The sequence below is a fragment of the Balaenoptera borealis genome (assembly GCF_965194805.1).
Source record: "Balaenoptera borealis genome assembly, chromosome: 16".
In the NCBI taxonomy this organism is placed as follows: domain Eukaryota; kingdom Metazoa; phylum Chordata; class Mammalia; order Artiodactyla; family Balaenopteridae; genus Balaenoptera; species Balaenoptera borealis.
Genome location: NC_138872.1, coordinates 43,193,444 through 43,211,982, shown reverse-complemented (window position 1 = coordinate 43,211,982; position 18,539 = coordinate 43,193,444). Strand labels below are relative to the sequence as shown.

Genomic DNA, 18,539 nt, shown 5'->3' with positions numbered 1-18,539 from the left:
TCTGGGAGATTTTTGTGATCATTTCCTCTTTTAAGGTTTTTCCGTTTCTTTCTGGAATCCCATTTGCCTGTGCTGAGCCTCCTAGCCTGGTTCCCCTCTCATTTTCTTCTCCTCTGCTTTCCATTTCTCCCTCCTTAACTAGTCCTTCCCCGCAGATTGTTTGAGAAGCATTGTGCTACGTGTCCCACCTCACCCTGCCTTCCCTTGCTTTAACATTCCGCTGGTTACTTTTGTATCTTCTAATGTTGCTATAAAGCTGAAGGCCTAGCTTCTTGCTTCTGGAAATAGTCAATTTTGTTTATTTCCATTGAGGTCAGTGTGGCTCCTCTTCAAACATTTTCTTTGCTGCAGCAGCCCGAGAGACACGATCAGAATTCTTCCTGCGCTTTTGTTTGAGAACTGCTGTCTCTGTCCTGTCTCCACCAAGTTTTCTGCTCACTGTTTATATCAACATTGGGGAATTATCTTTTCTCTCCTATAAAGCCCCTCCCAGTTGGCGTTAGGCTTTCCCGAAGATGCTTCAGTTCCCTTAACTCCGTTCGTTCAGATTTGTCTTCCAGGTAAGTCGTGCTTTTCTTAGATGAAAGGTGCTCCTCGTGGCCTGTGCCAGCCAACCTCCACACCCTCCTTTGTTGCCTTCGTAAACTGCATCTTTATTTCTGAATTCCGCCAGTTATTTTTTCCCCTTGGCAATCCTTTTCTGTACACGCCACATACATTTCATAGTGGTAATAAAGCAGCCCTTTGAGACAATATTTGGGGGGAACAAGTGGAGAAGAACATCAGTTTGTTCCAATTCCATACGACTTTTTATCTTTATTGTTTGCCCTTGTAAAACTCCCATCCATTTTTAGATAGCCTTATTTTTATTCCCAGCAGTTCACTGCAATGTGTTTACATTTACATATCTAATAGTCATTCCAGGCAACCAGAAAAAAAAAAAAAAAACTTTCTCTAGTCTGTTCGCTAATTGAGATCACCTGTCTCATATTATTTATAAGTAAAATTATGAAACTGTCATTGAAATCAAGAAGAAAAAAAAATTGCTAATCAAAGATGAAAATGGCAGTAAATGAAGCCATCGCCTTTTTCTCAATGGATTTTTTTAACCAGCTGGCAGCGGAAGCCGGTGGGTCATAAGGCTCGTACTTGAGGCTCTGCGGTGAGTGCTGTGGGCAGCGAGGGGCCCTGTCTGCTCTCACCATCTCCACAGTCTGGGGTATTTATGCTTCTTGGTATATGTTGTTGCGATTCCCCTTTCCTTTCCCATTTATAGTGCTATCTTCCAGTTCACAAAAATTGCATTTATTTGAAGTTTCTCATTTGCAAGAATCTGGCTATAATTCAGGTAATAGCGCAGTGCCTATAAACTGACCTTCCTTACTTGGAAAGGCAGTTTTCTTGTGGCAGAGTCTGCGGATGTCACATGAACCCACCGATTCTTCGATTAAATGGCCCCATCACTTTCTCCAGGATCCCCTCGCTGGTGAGATTTCTTTTTGATCCGTAAGATCTTTCCACCCACATTTTGTCAGTACTTTTTAACTTTTACTGCACTACTTGCCCAGCCCTGCAGTTGAAAACAGTCATGGATGTTACAGGTTTTGACGACTGAAAGACTGATGCTTACAAACTCTTGGGGTTCATTTGGCGTTTCACACAGCCAGACACGAGTGTCCAGAAGAGCACATGTCCTCATCCTCCTGGTTGAGCATCCGTCACTCCTCTTCTGCAGCAGCTTCTCAGATTTTAAGACCTGTCCAGGACAGTTTTAAACGTTTCCAAAGTTTGGCTTTGAATTATAAGTTGATTTGATGGACGTAGTTCTGTATAGTAAATAAGTAAATATCCCTTGTTTGAGAGAAAGAAGATACTGTAAACCCATGACATTTTGCTACAAGCTAAGGTCCTAAGGAAAGAAAACTCATGCCTTTGTCAAGATCTAATTACCTAATGGCCATCTTTGTGTCAGTCATCTAATGGAGAGTGTCTTTCAGGAAGTACACGGATTCAGTGTCTATATTTTTTAACTTAGATGTTTAATTCTGTAGATAATATCTGTTTGGTAAAGGAATTTATTTTCATTTCCCTATATAAAATACAGATCTATCCCTTTTGAAAATTAGAGGTGTTACATTTAGAGAAGGTTTGATCTGGCTTTTCTCCCACCCTCCACCTTCCCTGACCTCGTCCAGCCTCAGCCATTGTCCCCTGTGAAGGGGATCATTGGTGCAGATAATCCAAATCCCCAGCTAATCCTCCCTGTGGGGCAAGGTCACAGGCCCACCACTCGGGGCCACGGTCCTCTTCACACCTGGGGCGTGACCACAGCTCTCCCCGGGGCATAGGGCCGTGTGGACCCTGAGGAGTAACTCCGGAGGCAGGAGGATAACGTGCCAGGCAGATAGTCCCACAGGGATCATCAGGAGCCCCTGGTCCAGAGAACAAAAAAGGGGCAGTGGGTCTCCCCCCCTCAAGAGTCTCCAGAGCTTCTCCTCTTACCCTGAATTCAGGGTCTCAGTGTTACTCAGTGATGGCCCAGTTCAAGGCCAGCCAAGGAGCACTTGCCATCGATACACAGATGACCTTAGGTCAGACTCGAAAGGGAAGGATCGTTCTGCTCACCCACAGGCATGGCCGGTGGAAAGGGACGAGATCGTCATTCCGGGTTCCCGAAGCATCACACTGCATCCAGCTCCTGGGTTCCACTAGAAGGGAGACTTTGGGATGCCAGTAATTCATGTGCAACCGCTTCTTGATTCTCAAGTGTTTTAGGACCTGGTTCTTTAAGTGCATTGTAGCCAGGAGGTGCCACACAGCAAGATTCTCATTTGAAAGTCTGTCAGTCATGTTGGTCACTGGGAGCTGTCCTTCTCTCTCCAAATGTCAGGAACTTCTTTGAAGGTTTATACAGTGCAGGGAGGAACCATGAACTTAGAAACAAAGAAAAGAATAGGGTTTTTGGTTTGTTTCTGTTTCTGTTTTCCCCCCAGATGGCACTTTACAGAATTTCAGTATCCAAAATGTATCTTAAAATGATCTTTCATGTGACTGAATTGATGCAATCTCATGATAAAACTTTAAAGGCTAAGGAGTTGGTTCTTGTGGATGAGCAGGGAAAGTGATTTTTTTTTGACATAGAATCTACTCCTGGTGAAGATCTTTTATACTTGGAATCTACGACAAGGGAAATGTATAGATTTTTATCTATGATTTGTAGCTTTTTGGTTTCACATATTTTCAGAGTATCTTCAATCTCTGAATCCTGATTTATGAATGATGAGTCATGCTTTTTGTTTTTTTAAAGAAGACTAGTGGATTTGAAACAACACTAGAACTAAAGTTTACCATTTATTTAATAACATTTTAAATGGAAAGGGGAATAATTCTCTTAGAAATAGTTTCCTCTTATGTTCCTATATTTAAAGGATTAATTTTTGAAATTGGTGCTAAGGAACTTGTGTTGCAGATTTGCTTTGTGCTTACAGTAAAAAGCAGTGAATCATATAATCAGACAGAAGTTTAGCCTTCATCAGGGCTTAAGCTGAATTCTCTCTATAACCCGTAGACAAGAGGTTTCCAAGGGACTATTTGAACACCTTTGTTTTCTTTTAAAAAGTAAATTCTTACACATAAATGAATAAACATCATTGCTATTTCTAACCATTTATGGGATAAATAAGGTCATTTTTTTATGTTAAATTATAAAATTGAAATGTAAAATTCCCAGTAAAGCATTTACTTAAAAAAAAAAAAAAAAAAGATCTTTCAGAGGATAATTTACCTTCTATAGTTAGATTTTTTTTTAATATTATATTAAAATTTTAATTAATTTTATTTTTAATACTATAATATTTTATTTTTAATTCTCCATTTTGAAAAACATGTTAAATCTTCCTTCCTTTAAAGTAACCCTTGAAATAAAGGGTCTGCCAGTATCTGCTATGAGGTGACTTTGGAAAAAAACATTCCAGATTCTTGCTGTCCTCTACTTTCCTTTGAAGGGGAAAACATTAAAGTTCAATACTTCATGCTTTAAGCCCATGTGTTTCTAAACATCCAAAAGAGGAGAAAATTAACATATTTGCCCATGAACTCCCAGAGGACAAAGCTGTATAGATAATAGTGTCGATGACTTAATAAATACTCACTGTGAATTGGGCCCTGCCCGAAGCACTTGACAGACAGTAGCTCATTTAATATCCTGATCCTTAAAAGATCGTCCGATGAGGAAGCAGAGGTACAGAGGCATTCGGGGACTTTCTGTCCCTGTGCTGTAAGGTCCCCGCACCCAGCCTGGTGGCTGCAGAATGACCGAGTGCCCAAGGAGCTGGCTTGCAGAGCAGAGTTGGACTGCAGCACCCATGTGGTCTCAACGGCCGAGGTGTGTCTCCAGGGCTCTCTTCCAACCTCTCCTCTCTTCCAACCTCCCCTCTGGGTGTTGAGTTGCTCTGCATCTGTGTTTAGCCGGTTACCAATCTCTTACAAAGATCCAGTAAGCAAAAGTCAAAGAACCAGAGTGAGCCCTGGGGACTGGGTTCCTCCCAGCGTCCTCCCATATTTTGCTTTAACCGAACAAAGTCGACAGTGGGGTCTGTGAGCCGGTCTGGAAGCTCTTTGCCTCCTCCCCCCTCACAGCTGACAAGTGGTGTCACTTCCAGCTCACAGGTACACCATACACTGAACTCCTCTCTCCTCCTCTGTGAGACGGAAAGATGGGACTGCTGGTGACTTGTGCTCTGGAGGAAAGCTTAACCAGCTTCTTAGTCCAGGCAGACCTTGGGCTTTTTGATGTGGCCTGTTTGTTTGTGGGGTTTCACCCTGACCTTGCTGTTTGGCCAGGCTGGGTCATCAGGATCGTTGAAGCCGCTTAATACCCCAAGCAAGAGCGTCAACCTGTAAAAATTGAATATTACAGGGACTTGAAATGCACATCCCTTATAAAATTTTTAAAGCTTGCTGGATTTTATTAGAATATGTGAACCAGACTGAGTATATTAAATTTATGAGTCCAATTGATGCAGTACCATAATAATTCAATATAATATGCTTATGTCATTAAACTCATAAAGAAGAGTCTCTGAATAGCTGTAATGAATAGTTCAGATTCTGTAATCACAGGCTAGCATTTTCACCCTGATGAATTTTAAGTGGGAGCACTCAGAATTCTGTATAATATCAAGAAATAAATGCCATATTTCAAATGATGATTACTTATTCCAAGTATTTACTTTAAAACCTAGGATAGAAAAGAAATACCTGCAAAGACAGAATTATTATTAGAAATACAGAAAAGGTTGGAAGAGGTTGGCATGAAGCATAAATCAGAAACCAAAGAAACTTTATCTATTCTGCTTTGACTAATATCATTTATTCCCTCATCTCTTACCTTGTTCCCAAATACGTGTATCTTGGTACTCTATCACTGAGTAATAAACTACCCCAAAACTTAGTGCCTTAAAGAAACTACCACTTTATTGCTTATGATGCTGTGTTTCTGGAACGTGGGCAGGGCGGTGGAACCAACCGCTGGGTGGTTCCTCTTTTCCAAGTGTCTCTGTCAGGTCTGGCCACTTGTATGGCTGCATTCAGATTACAGCTCCACTAAGAACTGGGCTCAGCTGGGGCACCGGAACCTGCAAGGTGACCTCTTCACTCTCGGCATTATCTCCAGTGCATTCTCTTGGTTAAAACAAGTCACAGGTTCCACCCAGAAGGCCTGGCAGGACTCCACGGATGAGAGAGAAGAGAGGCTGCCAGAGCACAGTGCTGGACCCCCGGTCTGAGACCTGGGTGAGAGCTGATCGGGGGGCAGAGCATTCCAGAAGTGTGTCCCCCACGCTGAATAGCGCACAGTCCAGTGCTGCTGGACCACTGGCCGTGCCCCAAGCTCTGCTTCCCCACCATGAGGCTTTGTACACGCTCTGCCCTCTGCCTGGAACAGGCTTCCCTCAGCATCTTCCCCTGCTTGATTTTTTCCCACCCCTCAGGTCTTGGCATAAATGTCACCAATTCCCAGGATGAGGCTGGCTGCCTTTCCTAGTGCTCCAAAAGCATCTCATTCCTGTTTTCTTGGAGCCACATTTTAATTCCTGCTTTTCCTGCCCACCTCCGTGAAAGGCCTTCGCGTTACTCAGGACGGAAATGAGGCTTGTCCATTACTGAATCCACGGCAGTGCTGGCAGGAGGAAAGCTCTCAGTAAATATTTGTGGGATTCATGAATGGGGTCTGAAGAGAGGCGTCAACAGAGAATAATCCGTGATTCAGCCCTTAAAGGACAAGCAGGGTTTAGACGATGGAAGCACAGCACCAGTAAGAATGACTGTGACCCACGAGGGTGTGGTGCGGACAGCCCAGGCACCCTGGAAGGGCAGGCTCCGTGCCTGTCATATTCAGCGCTGGACATCCAGTACCCACACGCTGCCTCGTGGGGAGCAGGTGTGCAGTAACCGCGCAGTGGATGAGTGACCTGCCTGAATCAAACTGTCCCAATTTTATCAGAGTGTGAGGACATTTGGGGGCCTGTTGGGAAAGGAACCCAGTATCTCCACCAATTGATCCAGTGGAGACAAATTTTAGGATTCCTAAATATTCAGAGAGAAGTGTTCAGACTAGAACGTATGGGAGCTTAGAACTGGGAAGACTCGACGGGGTGAATAGTATCGACCTGCCTGGGTCAATTCATAACACGTGGCCAATGGTGACCAGACCTCTCTGGGGTCTAGAAGTATCCCAGTGTGCCTCCATCCAGGCCGGATCCATCTTCAGAGCCCACCAGTCAATGATGCAGCTTCCAAGTACGGCAAGGTAAATGAAACCTCTAAGTCTTATTGGAATGAGGGTTGTCTTTAAGCTGCCACCATGGCTAATGGCTTCTGGAAATGAGGAATGCCATTGAACTGTCTTCCCTGTTAATATGTCACAGTGGAAAGGTGGCTCAAGCCCTGTTACATTTTTAAAGAACATTTCAATTTTAATAATTTCAATAGTTTTAAATTAAATTATGGATTGATGTTAAAATTCTGTAAAATGAAGAGAGCTCCACAACAATGAGATGTCCGGAAAATCATTAGGATGACATGGCTGGGGTGAAATATTGCTGGTGAAATAAGTAGTAGGTTACAGTTACAGCCGTGAGCCCTATTAAAACGGAAACTTTTTAATAACATAAAATGGTCATGACTTTATCCCCCTGCTATTAAAATAGAAGGAAGAACGCCAAAAGATAAAAAGGTAAGGTCTTTCAAATGCTTCTGAGGCCCTATTCTCATTCCCATCTCTTACACACACACACACACACACACACACACACATGCGCACATGGTGGTTGATTGAAATTCAAGGTAGATTCTGAGAGCCTACATGAGCGGGGTGTGAACGCCCCAGAGAGAGGGGCTGCATTTACATTTACATTCACACCTTACGTTGCAGGCTTAAAGGATTTTCCTCAAGAATTTCGAGGACTTACTCCCAATTTGAAGAGGCAGTCGTTTTGTCAGCCTCTTACAGTCGTCGACCTTGGTTAAGTCCCTTGAGATCTCAGTCTTCTCATCTGTAAACAGAGGACCCACACACCTGTCTTCCTCTTCCTCAGTGTGTCTCGGGTCATAGGAGCTCCTGAGCCAGGAAAGGCACTTTGTATCAGTACCAAGTACCTGCAGACCCACAGCCAGGTTCAAGGCCCGTCGTAATCTCCTTCAAGCCCTGCTTTTCCCCAGGCTGAGCCCTCCACACGCTGGCCTTGCTCCCTGTTCACATCCTTCGCTGAGCTTGGGTACCACACACCTTCCCTCCTTTCCCTGATCTCAAACCTTCCTTTCCTTCCAGACCCCGGACTTGAAAGGGAATGGCTGCAAGATGGGAGCGGCCACACTGTTTAACGCCCTGCTGAGCTCCCAGGTTCTTGCCTGGACGGGCTTTAGAGCACGTGGTCATCCCTATGAGCAGACTAGCATTTTATCCAGAAGTTCCCAAGTTGAAAGGAAAAACCCAGCAGAGGCTACCTGAAGGCCAGCTTTTACCCAGGTTATTCCAGAAACTCAAGTACTTTTCCTTTCATTCATATAGTAGGTCACACGTGAATCATGTTAATATTATGACCGTCAAGAATGTCTAAAGTGAAGTAGCATGTAGCAACACATTATATTTTCATTTTTTTCCCTTAATGCAGTGTGTCGATTGAAGTACCAAGCTAAAGCTCTAAAATAATTGACTACATTCTTGCTGAATTGCCCTGTGTTGCTGTAGAGAGTGTGTTTTGCCTTTCAGAACTCATTAACACAGCCAACAGACCATACTAGCCTGTGTTTTGGCTCAAAGATTAATAATGTTTGGTGGTTGTGTTTTGAAATGGTGTTGGAATTTTAAAAATTGGCCCCTGTGTGTATCTGGGTTTGGGGCAGGAGGCTTCCAGCTGAATGCTTGGGTGGGAATGGACCTCTGAGATGCACTGACCCATCTGAAAGCCTCTTAGGATTGACCTCTTCCTAAGAGAAGTGCCCTGGGCAGATGCCTTGATCCCACAACAGACTGGCCCCCCAGGAGTTGGATGTGGTGTAGATGGAAGGCTTCCTCTGATTCCTGATGGGTACCTGCGAACACCCTGGGGGATTGTCAGTTAACTTTATGGCAAACAGTAGAAAATGACTTCGTAAGCCCACTTCCTTACAAAGACCACAGACAGAATGGGCAGATCAGAAACTCTTCTGCATCTGCCCTGAATTTCTTACGTAAACTCTTGAAATGCTCTATGGCACCAGCTCTGCAGTCTGGAAGAGGCTTGCCCCAGAGGACCCTTTGGTCCCAGCAGGCCCCAAGTGGTATCTTGATTAGCAGTTTGGGTATGAGGTACCCATCCCAGACTGTGAATGGGAAAAAAAATCACCAATCCTCTGCCGTAAGTCAGCCGGATAACCAATCCCCGAAGAAGGGGAAGGTATTTTTCAGAAGGGAATGTGAATGCTGTTTGGGAAGGGAAGCAGAGGAAGGGCAGTCAAAAAATGGCCAGTGCCCAGCAAAGCGCAGTAAGGAAGATACGGCAGCATGAGCAGAGCTGCGTAGGACTCCGTGTCGAAGAATAGAAGCCTCACAGGGAAGAGGTCTCTGCCCCAGGCTTGTGTGGAACATTCACTCTAGACAACCCCGTGTCCCTGTCCCCATGAGAGCGCCGTCAGGCCGGGAAAGGCAGCATCTGGCCCAAGCAGCTGAGATGCCCAGCGCTATCGGCCTGGCCCAGTGAGCGCAGTGCCCGGAGACGGGGGTCAACCAGAGAAGAGGGGGCTGGTGGATGCTGTGGACGGCAGTCTGGTGACTGAGACCAGCCTCTGGATGGGAGATGTGGGTGTGAGCCCTCACTCTCCCACTTCCATGCTCTGGGACCTCTGGGACATCACTTAGGCCTCCCGGACCTCAGGTTTTGCATCGAGAAGATGGAGATGATAATAGTCTCTACCTCATAGAGTTGTCGTGGTAATTAAATGAGGTAGACCATTAAAAGCTCTCAGCGTGCCTAGAACATTGCAAGCCTTTGATGAATGGCCTCTCCGTGAGAGGAGCAAGGAGGTAGCTGGTCAGCTTGGTGTGTGCATGTGGGGGGCAGTCCCAAGGAGATACTCGGAGGGGTGGTACAGGTAAGGGTTAAAGGAAATAAACAACTACCTTGGAAAGAAGGCGTCAGGAGCCTGGTGGGGGGTGTCTCTGGCAATCGTTGTACCCCTCATCCTTCCGCTGGTCTCTCTTGGCCTCCCCTTTGAAAGCTCACGGTCCCCTGCAGGATTTAAGTTTTGTTCTGAGGGGACTTTACAAAGCACATGCCAGTTTCACATTTTGTGTGGAACAGACCCACGGGGGCCCATCTCTCCCAGTGACTTCCGCCTCCCCCCACCCGGCTCACTGCCCCTGTGTAGATTGCCTTTAAAAAAAACAATAAAACATGCCCACAGCCTGTAGAAGAAGGACAGTTTATGAAGTCAAGATATTCAGCATCAGTACTGAAGCATGCCTTAAAGATTAGCCATCTACACTTGATTTTCTGAAAGCGTTGATAAGAAAATACCTTATATTTTATAGTGCCGGTCCAAGAGGCTAAAAGTAAAAATCCTAGATAGATGTCTAATATATCTGTTATTCTTAAACCTTTTTTGCCAACTTGGAAAACAACTCACGGGCCTCCATCTCCGGCAGAGTCATGCTGTTTTCCTTCTCTCCCTTCACCTTCTCTTCCCCCCTGTATCCCATCCCATCCTCTCTCGCCCTCCTCCAGCCGGCCCCTTGCGTGTCTTTGTGCTCCATTTCCTGGTCCCTCCCTTTCCCTCAATTGCTCACTCTCAGACATCTCCAGACCCCCTCTTGCTCTGCCACTTCCCAGTTTGCAATCTTCCTGAAAGAAGATTGGGTTTCCTCTGACTTTCGTCCTCCAAGTATCCGAGGCGGGGCTGGAATGTTGCTGAACCTTCTCAGCAGCCCTGACCCAGGGTATTTCTCAGAGCAGAGACTCAGGAGTGACCCCACCACCACCACCAGGGCGGGCAAGGGTTGCAGGCTTTGTGTGGTCCCTAATGGCTACAGAGATTTAAATTTGCCTGCTTTTCTTTCTGATTTTAATGGAGAAGATGCCATGTGAAAGAAACAGAAATTGGATATTGGATTTCACAGATCCTTCTCCTGCTTTGCCCTTCTGACCCTGATAAGTCACTGAAATTCCCGATGTCCTTGAGTTTTTGTAATACTCTCCTATAAAGTGAACTGCCCTGGGGAGGCAGCTTGGCTTCTGGACTTGTTTTCACACACCAGGGAGGGCGGGGGTGTCTGTGGATCAACAGTAGAGGGGGAGCTTTGACAGAAAGCTTTGACTTTAATTTTCTCCCTGCAGCCGCAGGTGCTGTGGAAAACACTGGGGGCACAGGCAGCAAAAATTACTAATATAAATGTATGTATTTAAGTATGTATTTTACATATATTTATAATGTATATTGACTGCATGCAATAGCAGCCCTCTAGTACAATGGCTGGTCTTGGACCGAGGCCTGAAGCCCTAAGGGGAAACTTCTTTATTGGAGGAATAGCAATAAACTTGACTCACCCGACACCATTATATGGAAGTAGATGTCATTACTGAAGAAGTGCAGACAAAAGAATCGAACTCATCACCCCTGCACACCCCTCCGTTCCAGTCAGTGGGTGGGCGTGGTCACGTGGAATATTATGCAGCAGTTGAAACGAACAGAACACAGGTCACCCAGCCGGGTGCACGAATCTCACAAACATCATGTTAAGCAGTGGAAACCAGATACAGAAGAGTGCACCCCCTGGGATCCCATCAATATGAAGTTCAAAACCTGGCAAAACTAATCGATGGTGCCAGAAGCCAAGATGGCAGTTACCCTGGAGGGAAAGAGTGTGCAGGGGGCTGCCTGAGCTCCAAAAATGTTGTGATATTTTTATTCCGATGCTGAGCACGCCAGCGTGTTCACTTTTTGAAAAGTCATTAGGCTGCACATTCATGATGGTTGCTGTTTTCTCTTTGTACACTTCAATTTTTAAAAAATTAACTCATCAAAATCAGTCATCAAGGTTGCTTGTAAGCACTTTTCCCCAGCTCGGCAGTGTGCCCGGGCTGACGGGGAATTACAGAGAAGAGTGAGATGCTGTGACCTCAGGAAGCTCCTGGAAATTTAGTTCCGTCTGGTGTCCCTGGCTCCAGCCCTAGGCCTTTGGGTTTGTCATTCACCAGAAAGAATTTGCTCAGCCCACCGCAAGCCCGTGGCTCTGGACACAGACGACTCACCCTATACACTTTAGAGCCTCCCGAGGTCACCGCGAAGATCACTTCCTAATCACAGCATTTCTTTGACCAAGGAAGCGGTCTAGGTAAAGGGAGCCAAGGCTGCCCTGTTCTGCTGAGTGGAGATTTGTCTTGCAAAGAAAAAGCTCTTCCGTAGTGCTTAAAATCAGTTAGATCAGATCCTTCTATCTGGTGGTTTCGTCGAGGTGTACTGATGCGTTCATTTTAAGAAAAGCCATCACCTGCAGCTCCTTCCCTGCTCTCTCCTTATGGTGCTGCCCGGGCAGGGAAGGGGGTCTCCAATATATTCTCTTTGCCTTTTATTTCTAGTTTTTATTTTCACTTCCCTTTTCATTATCCCTTTAGGCTTTACTGGCCCTTCAAAGGGCCCCTGCTTCATGAACTAATGATGACAGGTGTTGATACAACATCTGTTGCCGTATTTAGACACCTTCCATCCGGTCATAATTCATCTGGAAGGCAAGCTTGTCTTGCGCTTTAGTCTGCCCTTGAGTGCGGCCATGGGGACACGGGCTGCACAGGAGCTGCTGAGATGACGATTCTGCTCCGGCTTCTCACCACGAAGGGGTGTAGCTCACACACAGCAGTGAGCTCCCCGTCCTCCTTGTGCCAGATCAACTCTCTCTCCATTTTGCACAGTTAGCTGCACACATGCATTTCATCGTGAGCGTTGGCTGGTCGGGTGTGGTCGATATTTTCTAGTAACTGTGTTTGCTGGACCTAGGGTCCTTCTAGGTCAATGTTCTCAGCTTTCCTCCCCCATGGAAAAGTCAAGGCAGGTTCCCTTTTGCTTCTCTGATGCAAATAAGTACTGGAGCAAGGTGTTCATTTTCTAGCAGTTGGTTTTGGCACCTTCTTACCTCTACCTGATCTCTATTTCAAGAGCCTTTCTTGAGCAATTGCCATGAGACCAGGAAGTTAGGAATATTGAACAAAGGAAACAGAGTCTGAGTTAAAAACCCTTGTTTTCAAGTCTTCTCTCTTGGTTACTAGCCTTGCTCCCCGGATAATGGGTGTTACAGTAATAAAAAGAGGTAATTCTAGGCAGAGTATGAAGGTAACTTATGAAGATAATTTATGAAGAGTATGAAGGTATTTTATCTTATGAAGATAAGGTAAAATTAGGTGACTTAGGAAACTTTTGGGTGTGGTACAAATGTTTGTCACCTTGCTTTGGTGAAGGTTTCACAGGCATCTACGTGTGTCAGCACTCCTCAGTGATGAGTACATTTGAAGGATATGCAGTTATTGGGCATCAGCTATACATCCATAAAGCATAAAAAATTAGAAGTTTGGAGATTTTTAGAATCTGTAAATTACTATACAAATGTTAATTATTAGTAATCCTTGTTACTGTTTTTAAGAAAGTAGCTAACATTTTCCTTAAGCAGAATGTCTTCTTTCAGAGGTAAATTTGAGGTTGGCAATTCGTTCAGGTAGCTGAATTCGACTTCCCCCAGGCCAGGGTTTCTCATCTGTGGCACTAGTGACATTTGGAACCAAATAATTCTTTGCACAGAGGCTGTACTGAGCATTGTAGGATGTTAGCTGCATCCCTGGCCTCTACCCGCTAGGTACACCACGCCCCCTGTGGCAATCAGAAATGTCTATGGGGCAGATCACCCTGGCTTGGGGACCACTGTTCTAGGCCATGTTTCATAGACAAATTTTTTTGTTACTCAGAGTCCCTAATTACTATGTTTAATTTCTGAGTTTGTGACAGGATTTATACTTTTTAATTATTATTTATTTATTTTATTTATTTATTTTTGGCTGTGTTGGGTCTTAGTTTCTGCGCGAGGGCTTTCTCCAATTGCGGCAAGCGGAGGCCACTCTTCATCGCGGTGCGCGGGCTTCTCACTATCGCGGCCTCTCTTGTTGCGGGGCACAGGCTCCAGACGCGCAGGCTCAGTAGTTGTGGCTCACGGGCCCAGCTGCTCCACGGCATGTGGGGTCTTCCCAGACCAGGGCTCGAACCCGTGTCCCCTGCATTAGCAGGCAGACTCTCAACCACTGTGCCACCAGGGAAGCCCAGGATTTATACTTTTTAAACAAACTGAGACAGTAATAAAGATTCAGGCCTAAAACGGCTCCCATCTGTATTTTCTGTTATAGAAAACGTTTGCCTGACCTGAAATATATGAACTATTTCTGTGTCCTCTTTTCCTTTAACACATCCTGCCGGCACCCATGTCTGATTTCAGCCCCAGCATCTCGGGTCCTGGTCTCAGACGTGCTTTGCATGTTTGGTGCCAGAAGAGGCGGCCAATGCTGTGACAGACGTGTGCGGGGGGGAGGGGCGAACACGGGGTTCAGAGCAATTAATCTTAGCAACAACTTCCTTTTACTGGTGATCATAGGATTTGTAAAGGGGTCTGTAAATATCAGTGCTTGCTACGGACCCTCTCGTCCCCAGTATTGCTTTTCCTTTGGTTTATGAGAAGGATCCAAAGCAGAGAAGGCCTGTGCCCTTTAAAAATGCACGTTTAGCATCGTGCAGACCGCTAGCCTTTCTGTTCTCCTCTTAGTTGCCTTTTAATGAGTGATTTGGTGGTGGGGAGGAAATGACTTCATTAACTAGCAACACTGTTGCTGGAACGCAGACCCCACGCCCAGCCGCCACTACCCAGCATCCCTCTGGGCGTTGTGTGCAGACGGGTCCAAGCCGTGTCGTAGGAGCCAGGAAGTGTCGCCTGCACGCCGGGCACCATGGCTGCTCCCCAGGTGGGTCTGATGAGGCAAAGGCGGCGGCGGAGGGTCCCTGCGCTGTTTCTAACGACAGTGGCAGCCCCTCCACGCTCCACGGGACGCTCCTCCCCCTCCCCCCGCCCCAGAGTGTCCTGACCGTGTTTTTGCCTCTTGTCTCTTCCCCAGAGGTACCTCAGGGACTTTTTCAGCGTGATGCTCCAGTCAGCGACGTCCCCGCTGCACATCGACAAGGTGGCGCTGACGCTGTCCAAACACACCGTCTGCGAGTTCTCGCCGTTCTTCAAGAAGGGCGTCTTCGACTACAGCAGTCACGGGACGGGGTAGGGCCGGTGATGGGGCCACGCCACGCAGTGCCTTCTCTTCCGAGCGGCCCCCCAGCCAGGGGCCTGGACCCCTCACCGCTTCCTCCTAGTGCCTGAGCGGAGCGCGGGGCGGGGGGACCGGGCTGGCTGACGGTGACCTTGACGGCGGCCGTCCCTGCCCCTTGCCGGTGAATGTGGCCTTCTCCCTGTTGCGCGCAGAATACGTCCCCATGGCTCCATCACCCTGGGCCCCCGGGGGCCGAGCCAGCCTGGGGCTTCCCGAGGTGGGTGGCTGACCAGACCTCCCTAATGACTCTCATCTGGTTTCCTCTTTCACCAAAATACACTCTTATTTTTTTATATTCCCTCCATGTGGCTGGCTCCCAAGAAAAGCATTTTAAGTTATTTCATTGTATTTTGCTTTTTCCCCATTTGAGTCTGAACTTTTTACATAATCCCTAAGCACTGATGTTTACACAAAATTTCATATTCTGCAAAAGGGATTTTCGGTCCAGTCATGACTGGAGTCTTCCATGCTTGACACATTGGATGTAGGTGACATCAACTTCTATAAATCCATTCAAATAGGATATTTGTTTAATCTTGAATATTCAAGAAGTTTTTCCCAAATGGCGGCCGTGCACTCTCAAGCTTCCTCCGCTAAGCACAAAACGAGCGCCTCGCTGAATGCATATTTTTAAACATTTTGTTCACATTTTTGTTACTGAATCTACTGGATCTTTAGCTGAAAGACCAGAATTTACTGTAGTTTATTAACGATCCCTTAAATCACTCAGGACTTAATGTAGCATCACACATCTATGTACAGTAAAACTACTTTGTTTTACTAAAGAGAAAAATGTGAGAAGAAAAAATATATATGTGGTATATATTGAAATGTATATAATTCTACCTATAGATTTATATATGTACACACTCCTGTATGATAGTTATATCAAAATATGTAATCATTCACACCAAATTTATTAAAGGTATTTGTTTTTTCAAGATTTAAATTGAGCTGCTATCAATATTAAATGAAGTTATGGAATCTACCCTGTAACTCAGTTTAAGTTTGTGACATGATCATTCTTACTGGTCTGTTTAAAAATTTATCTAACGTTCTTGGAAACATAACATAATGTATAATTTAGCATTCCTGTAGTAGAAGATGCCCTTACAGTTATGATTGAAGTCACAAATGAATGAGTAAGAAAACATGCTTGCGTTCAACCTTCGAGAATATGCCTTCACAACGGAGCTCTGCAGTCTGAAAAATATATTTAAAGATGCAATTATCCTGATAAGGGGGAAAATTATTGTACTAATTAGATATCATAGTTTAGCGTGAAAAAAAATAAGGGCTTTTTTTTTTTTTTAATTGCTGCAGGAAGACTTGCTTTTGAGTGCAGTTGTGATTACAGGGAGAGGTTGGGGTAATTACTACTAGAGAATTTAAACCTAGAGATTAAAGGAAAAAAGCTGGGAGATAATAATTAACCATAGGTCATTTATCTAAAAGGAGTCAAAGCACTGAAGATTGTCCCTCGTTTGCTGAGTAAACGAAATGGTTTTCTTCAACTGACCAGATAATCTGTCTCCTCCCCTTTTGGACCCGTATCCGAGGCCAGGGTCCTGGCAGGTGTTTCACTAGAATCACACAGGGCACAAGAACAACTTGGCAAGAATAAATAGACGTGTGTTTGTAGGAAGCGCAGGAATCAGAAGATTCTTTGATTCCGATCCTCATCTGAGGTACTTAGTATTGAGTTGGGGGTTCAAGTACTGGCTGGCTCGGGGTAAATCTGGCTATGACACACGGGCATCATTTCACCTCTCTGAACCTCAGTCCCCATCTGAGAATGACACTGTTGCACAGGGTGACCTCTCGGTTCCGATCCAGCCCAGAGTGACAGAGGCGCTGTCACCAGTGTGTGGATGCGAACTGAAAACTTCTGATCGGACTCAAACAGCACCTTAATCTGAGTAAAACTTGAGGGAATGTTGGCAAGCCAATGAAAAATCTCCTCCAAACAAGGAATGGGATCCCTTTCTGGGATGAAGAGAAGACAGATGACAGAGGCAGGATGACAAAACTGAAGCTGCTTTAATTTGGACGAATTCAAAGGAGTAAAAGAAAATTAGCACGTATGTATCTTATAACTTTCAAGTGCATCAAATAACAAAGGAATGCCAAGCTGACCACTAAAGGTGGTTCAGAGTGAGGTGCCATCAATTTATACATGCTTTTGTAGTCAGTTGGACAAATCGAAGGAGCTTCAACGGAATTCTTTATTTAGGAAGCTTTAGCATGTCCTCCTGGGTCTTGCTTACACACTGAAATATGTGCACCAAACTCGTGTGGCTCACAAGTAGTAGTGTGCCCTTCAGCCTGGCTCCCACCCAGACCTTGCTGTTTCTGAAGCAGAAAGATTCAAATTCAGCCCGGTAATTAACCAAGGCATGTGAGTAGGGGGTAACCAAGCCACGCTGGCTCCTTAATGATGGACATCTAGAAGATTCCTGGCCCACAATGTAGAGATGCTCTGAAGATTCATGAACAGGGTACCCAGGCCCCAGGGCACTTCTCTTTATATTTGTTTGCAGAAGGAGCTAGTTCTGCTCAGTCTGGCCCCCAGCTACCCACTCAGAGCTCTGGGCAGCAACTTTCACGAGTCTGAACAGAAGCAACCAGAAGCTTTCACAGCCTAGAGCATCCGTGAACTCGAAGTGTAGCTGCTGCAGGCATGCAGTCCCCAGCCTCAGAGCTGGGCCACACTGGTGTTCTGGGTTCAACTTTAACAGATGGGATTTTCCCCCCCGGACACATCCCCCAGCACGTAGTCCCACGCCTGCCCCACGGTTTCCTCCAGCTTGTTCTTGGAGACGGAGAGCAGTGTGGCATCGTAATGTGGCTGATTGTTACTCATTCTGCACCCACCACAGGCAAGCCGCATCCCCTCAGAGAAAACGCAGGTAACGATTCAAGCCTGATGCAAGAGAGAATATTCAGTGATGTCTTGCTTCCAAAGGGTTGTGTTGGAAAGAGGTTTTTACATTCACTGTCTTTTACAAATGCTTAGAATGGTGCTTGGAGGTTTCATGAGTCCAAAGTTGAATGTTTCTGCCCCAGGAGACCCTGTCCTCCCATATCCTACACACCCTGCAGCAGTGGTTCAGTTTGGACTTTGTTCCTGGAAGGGAGTAAGGAAATTTAGGTAAAATAACTCCATGGCAAAATCAAATGCTTCCATTTTATTTACATAATCATGACAGGTCATTTATGTCTTGGAGAAACTAATTAAAGAAAGACCATCTAAGGTGAATCGTTCTTGACAAATTGAGCCTGTATAGCCCTCCTTTTATGACAGGGCTCTTTCCACAGGCAAGAAGAGGACCTGACTATTGACTTTTTCCTTTGGTTTCGAGTGCTTTTTCTGATGCTAATATATAGTAGGTGAAAAATGATTCTGTGATGCTCACATTTTAAATTTTGCACATACAGAGTTATTTCCAAGTTGAAGCAAATCTACCACTTCCTTACTGTAAATTTCTACAGCATCACATTTCAAATTGATCCTATGATGGTACCTGGGAGTTAGCAGGGTCATGTTGGAATTGGCCAGGCTGATACCTTCAGAAGGCTTCTTTATTTGGGAATCCAGTAGAACCAGTTACATGTAAAATGGTGGGAGGGACAGAAGGGCAGTTGACTGACCTGAAG

General features: G+C 45.5%; 1 protein-coding gene across 7 annotated transcripts in view; it reads left to right on the top strand.

The window, feature by feature from the left end:
* Window positions 1-15,831, top strand: part of LOC309612803 (kinesin-like protein KIF16B) — a 295,491-nt gene extending 279,660 nt beyond the window's left edge. For 6 of the 7 annotated variants that reach the window (XM_082358980.1, XM_082358978.1, XM_082358975.1 and 3 more), the window contains one exon: window positions 14,679-15,831. In XM_082358980.1, coding sequence (XP_082215106.1) covers window positions 14,679-14,837 — 159 coding nt within the window. In that variant the 3' untranslated portion in view covers window positions 14,838-15,831. Of the gene's footprint in view, window positions 1-483; window positions 14,647-14,678 lie in introns of those variants that run through there. The other variant, XM_082358976.1, reaches the window with a different exon arrangement.
* Window positions 15,832-18,539: the final 2,708 nt, after the last annotated feature.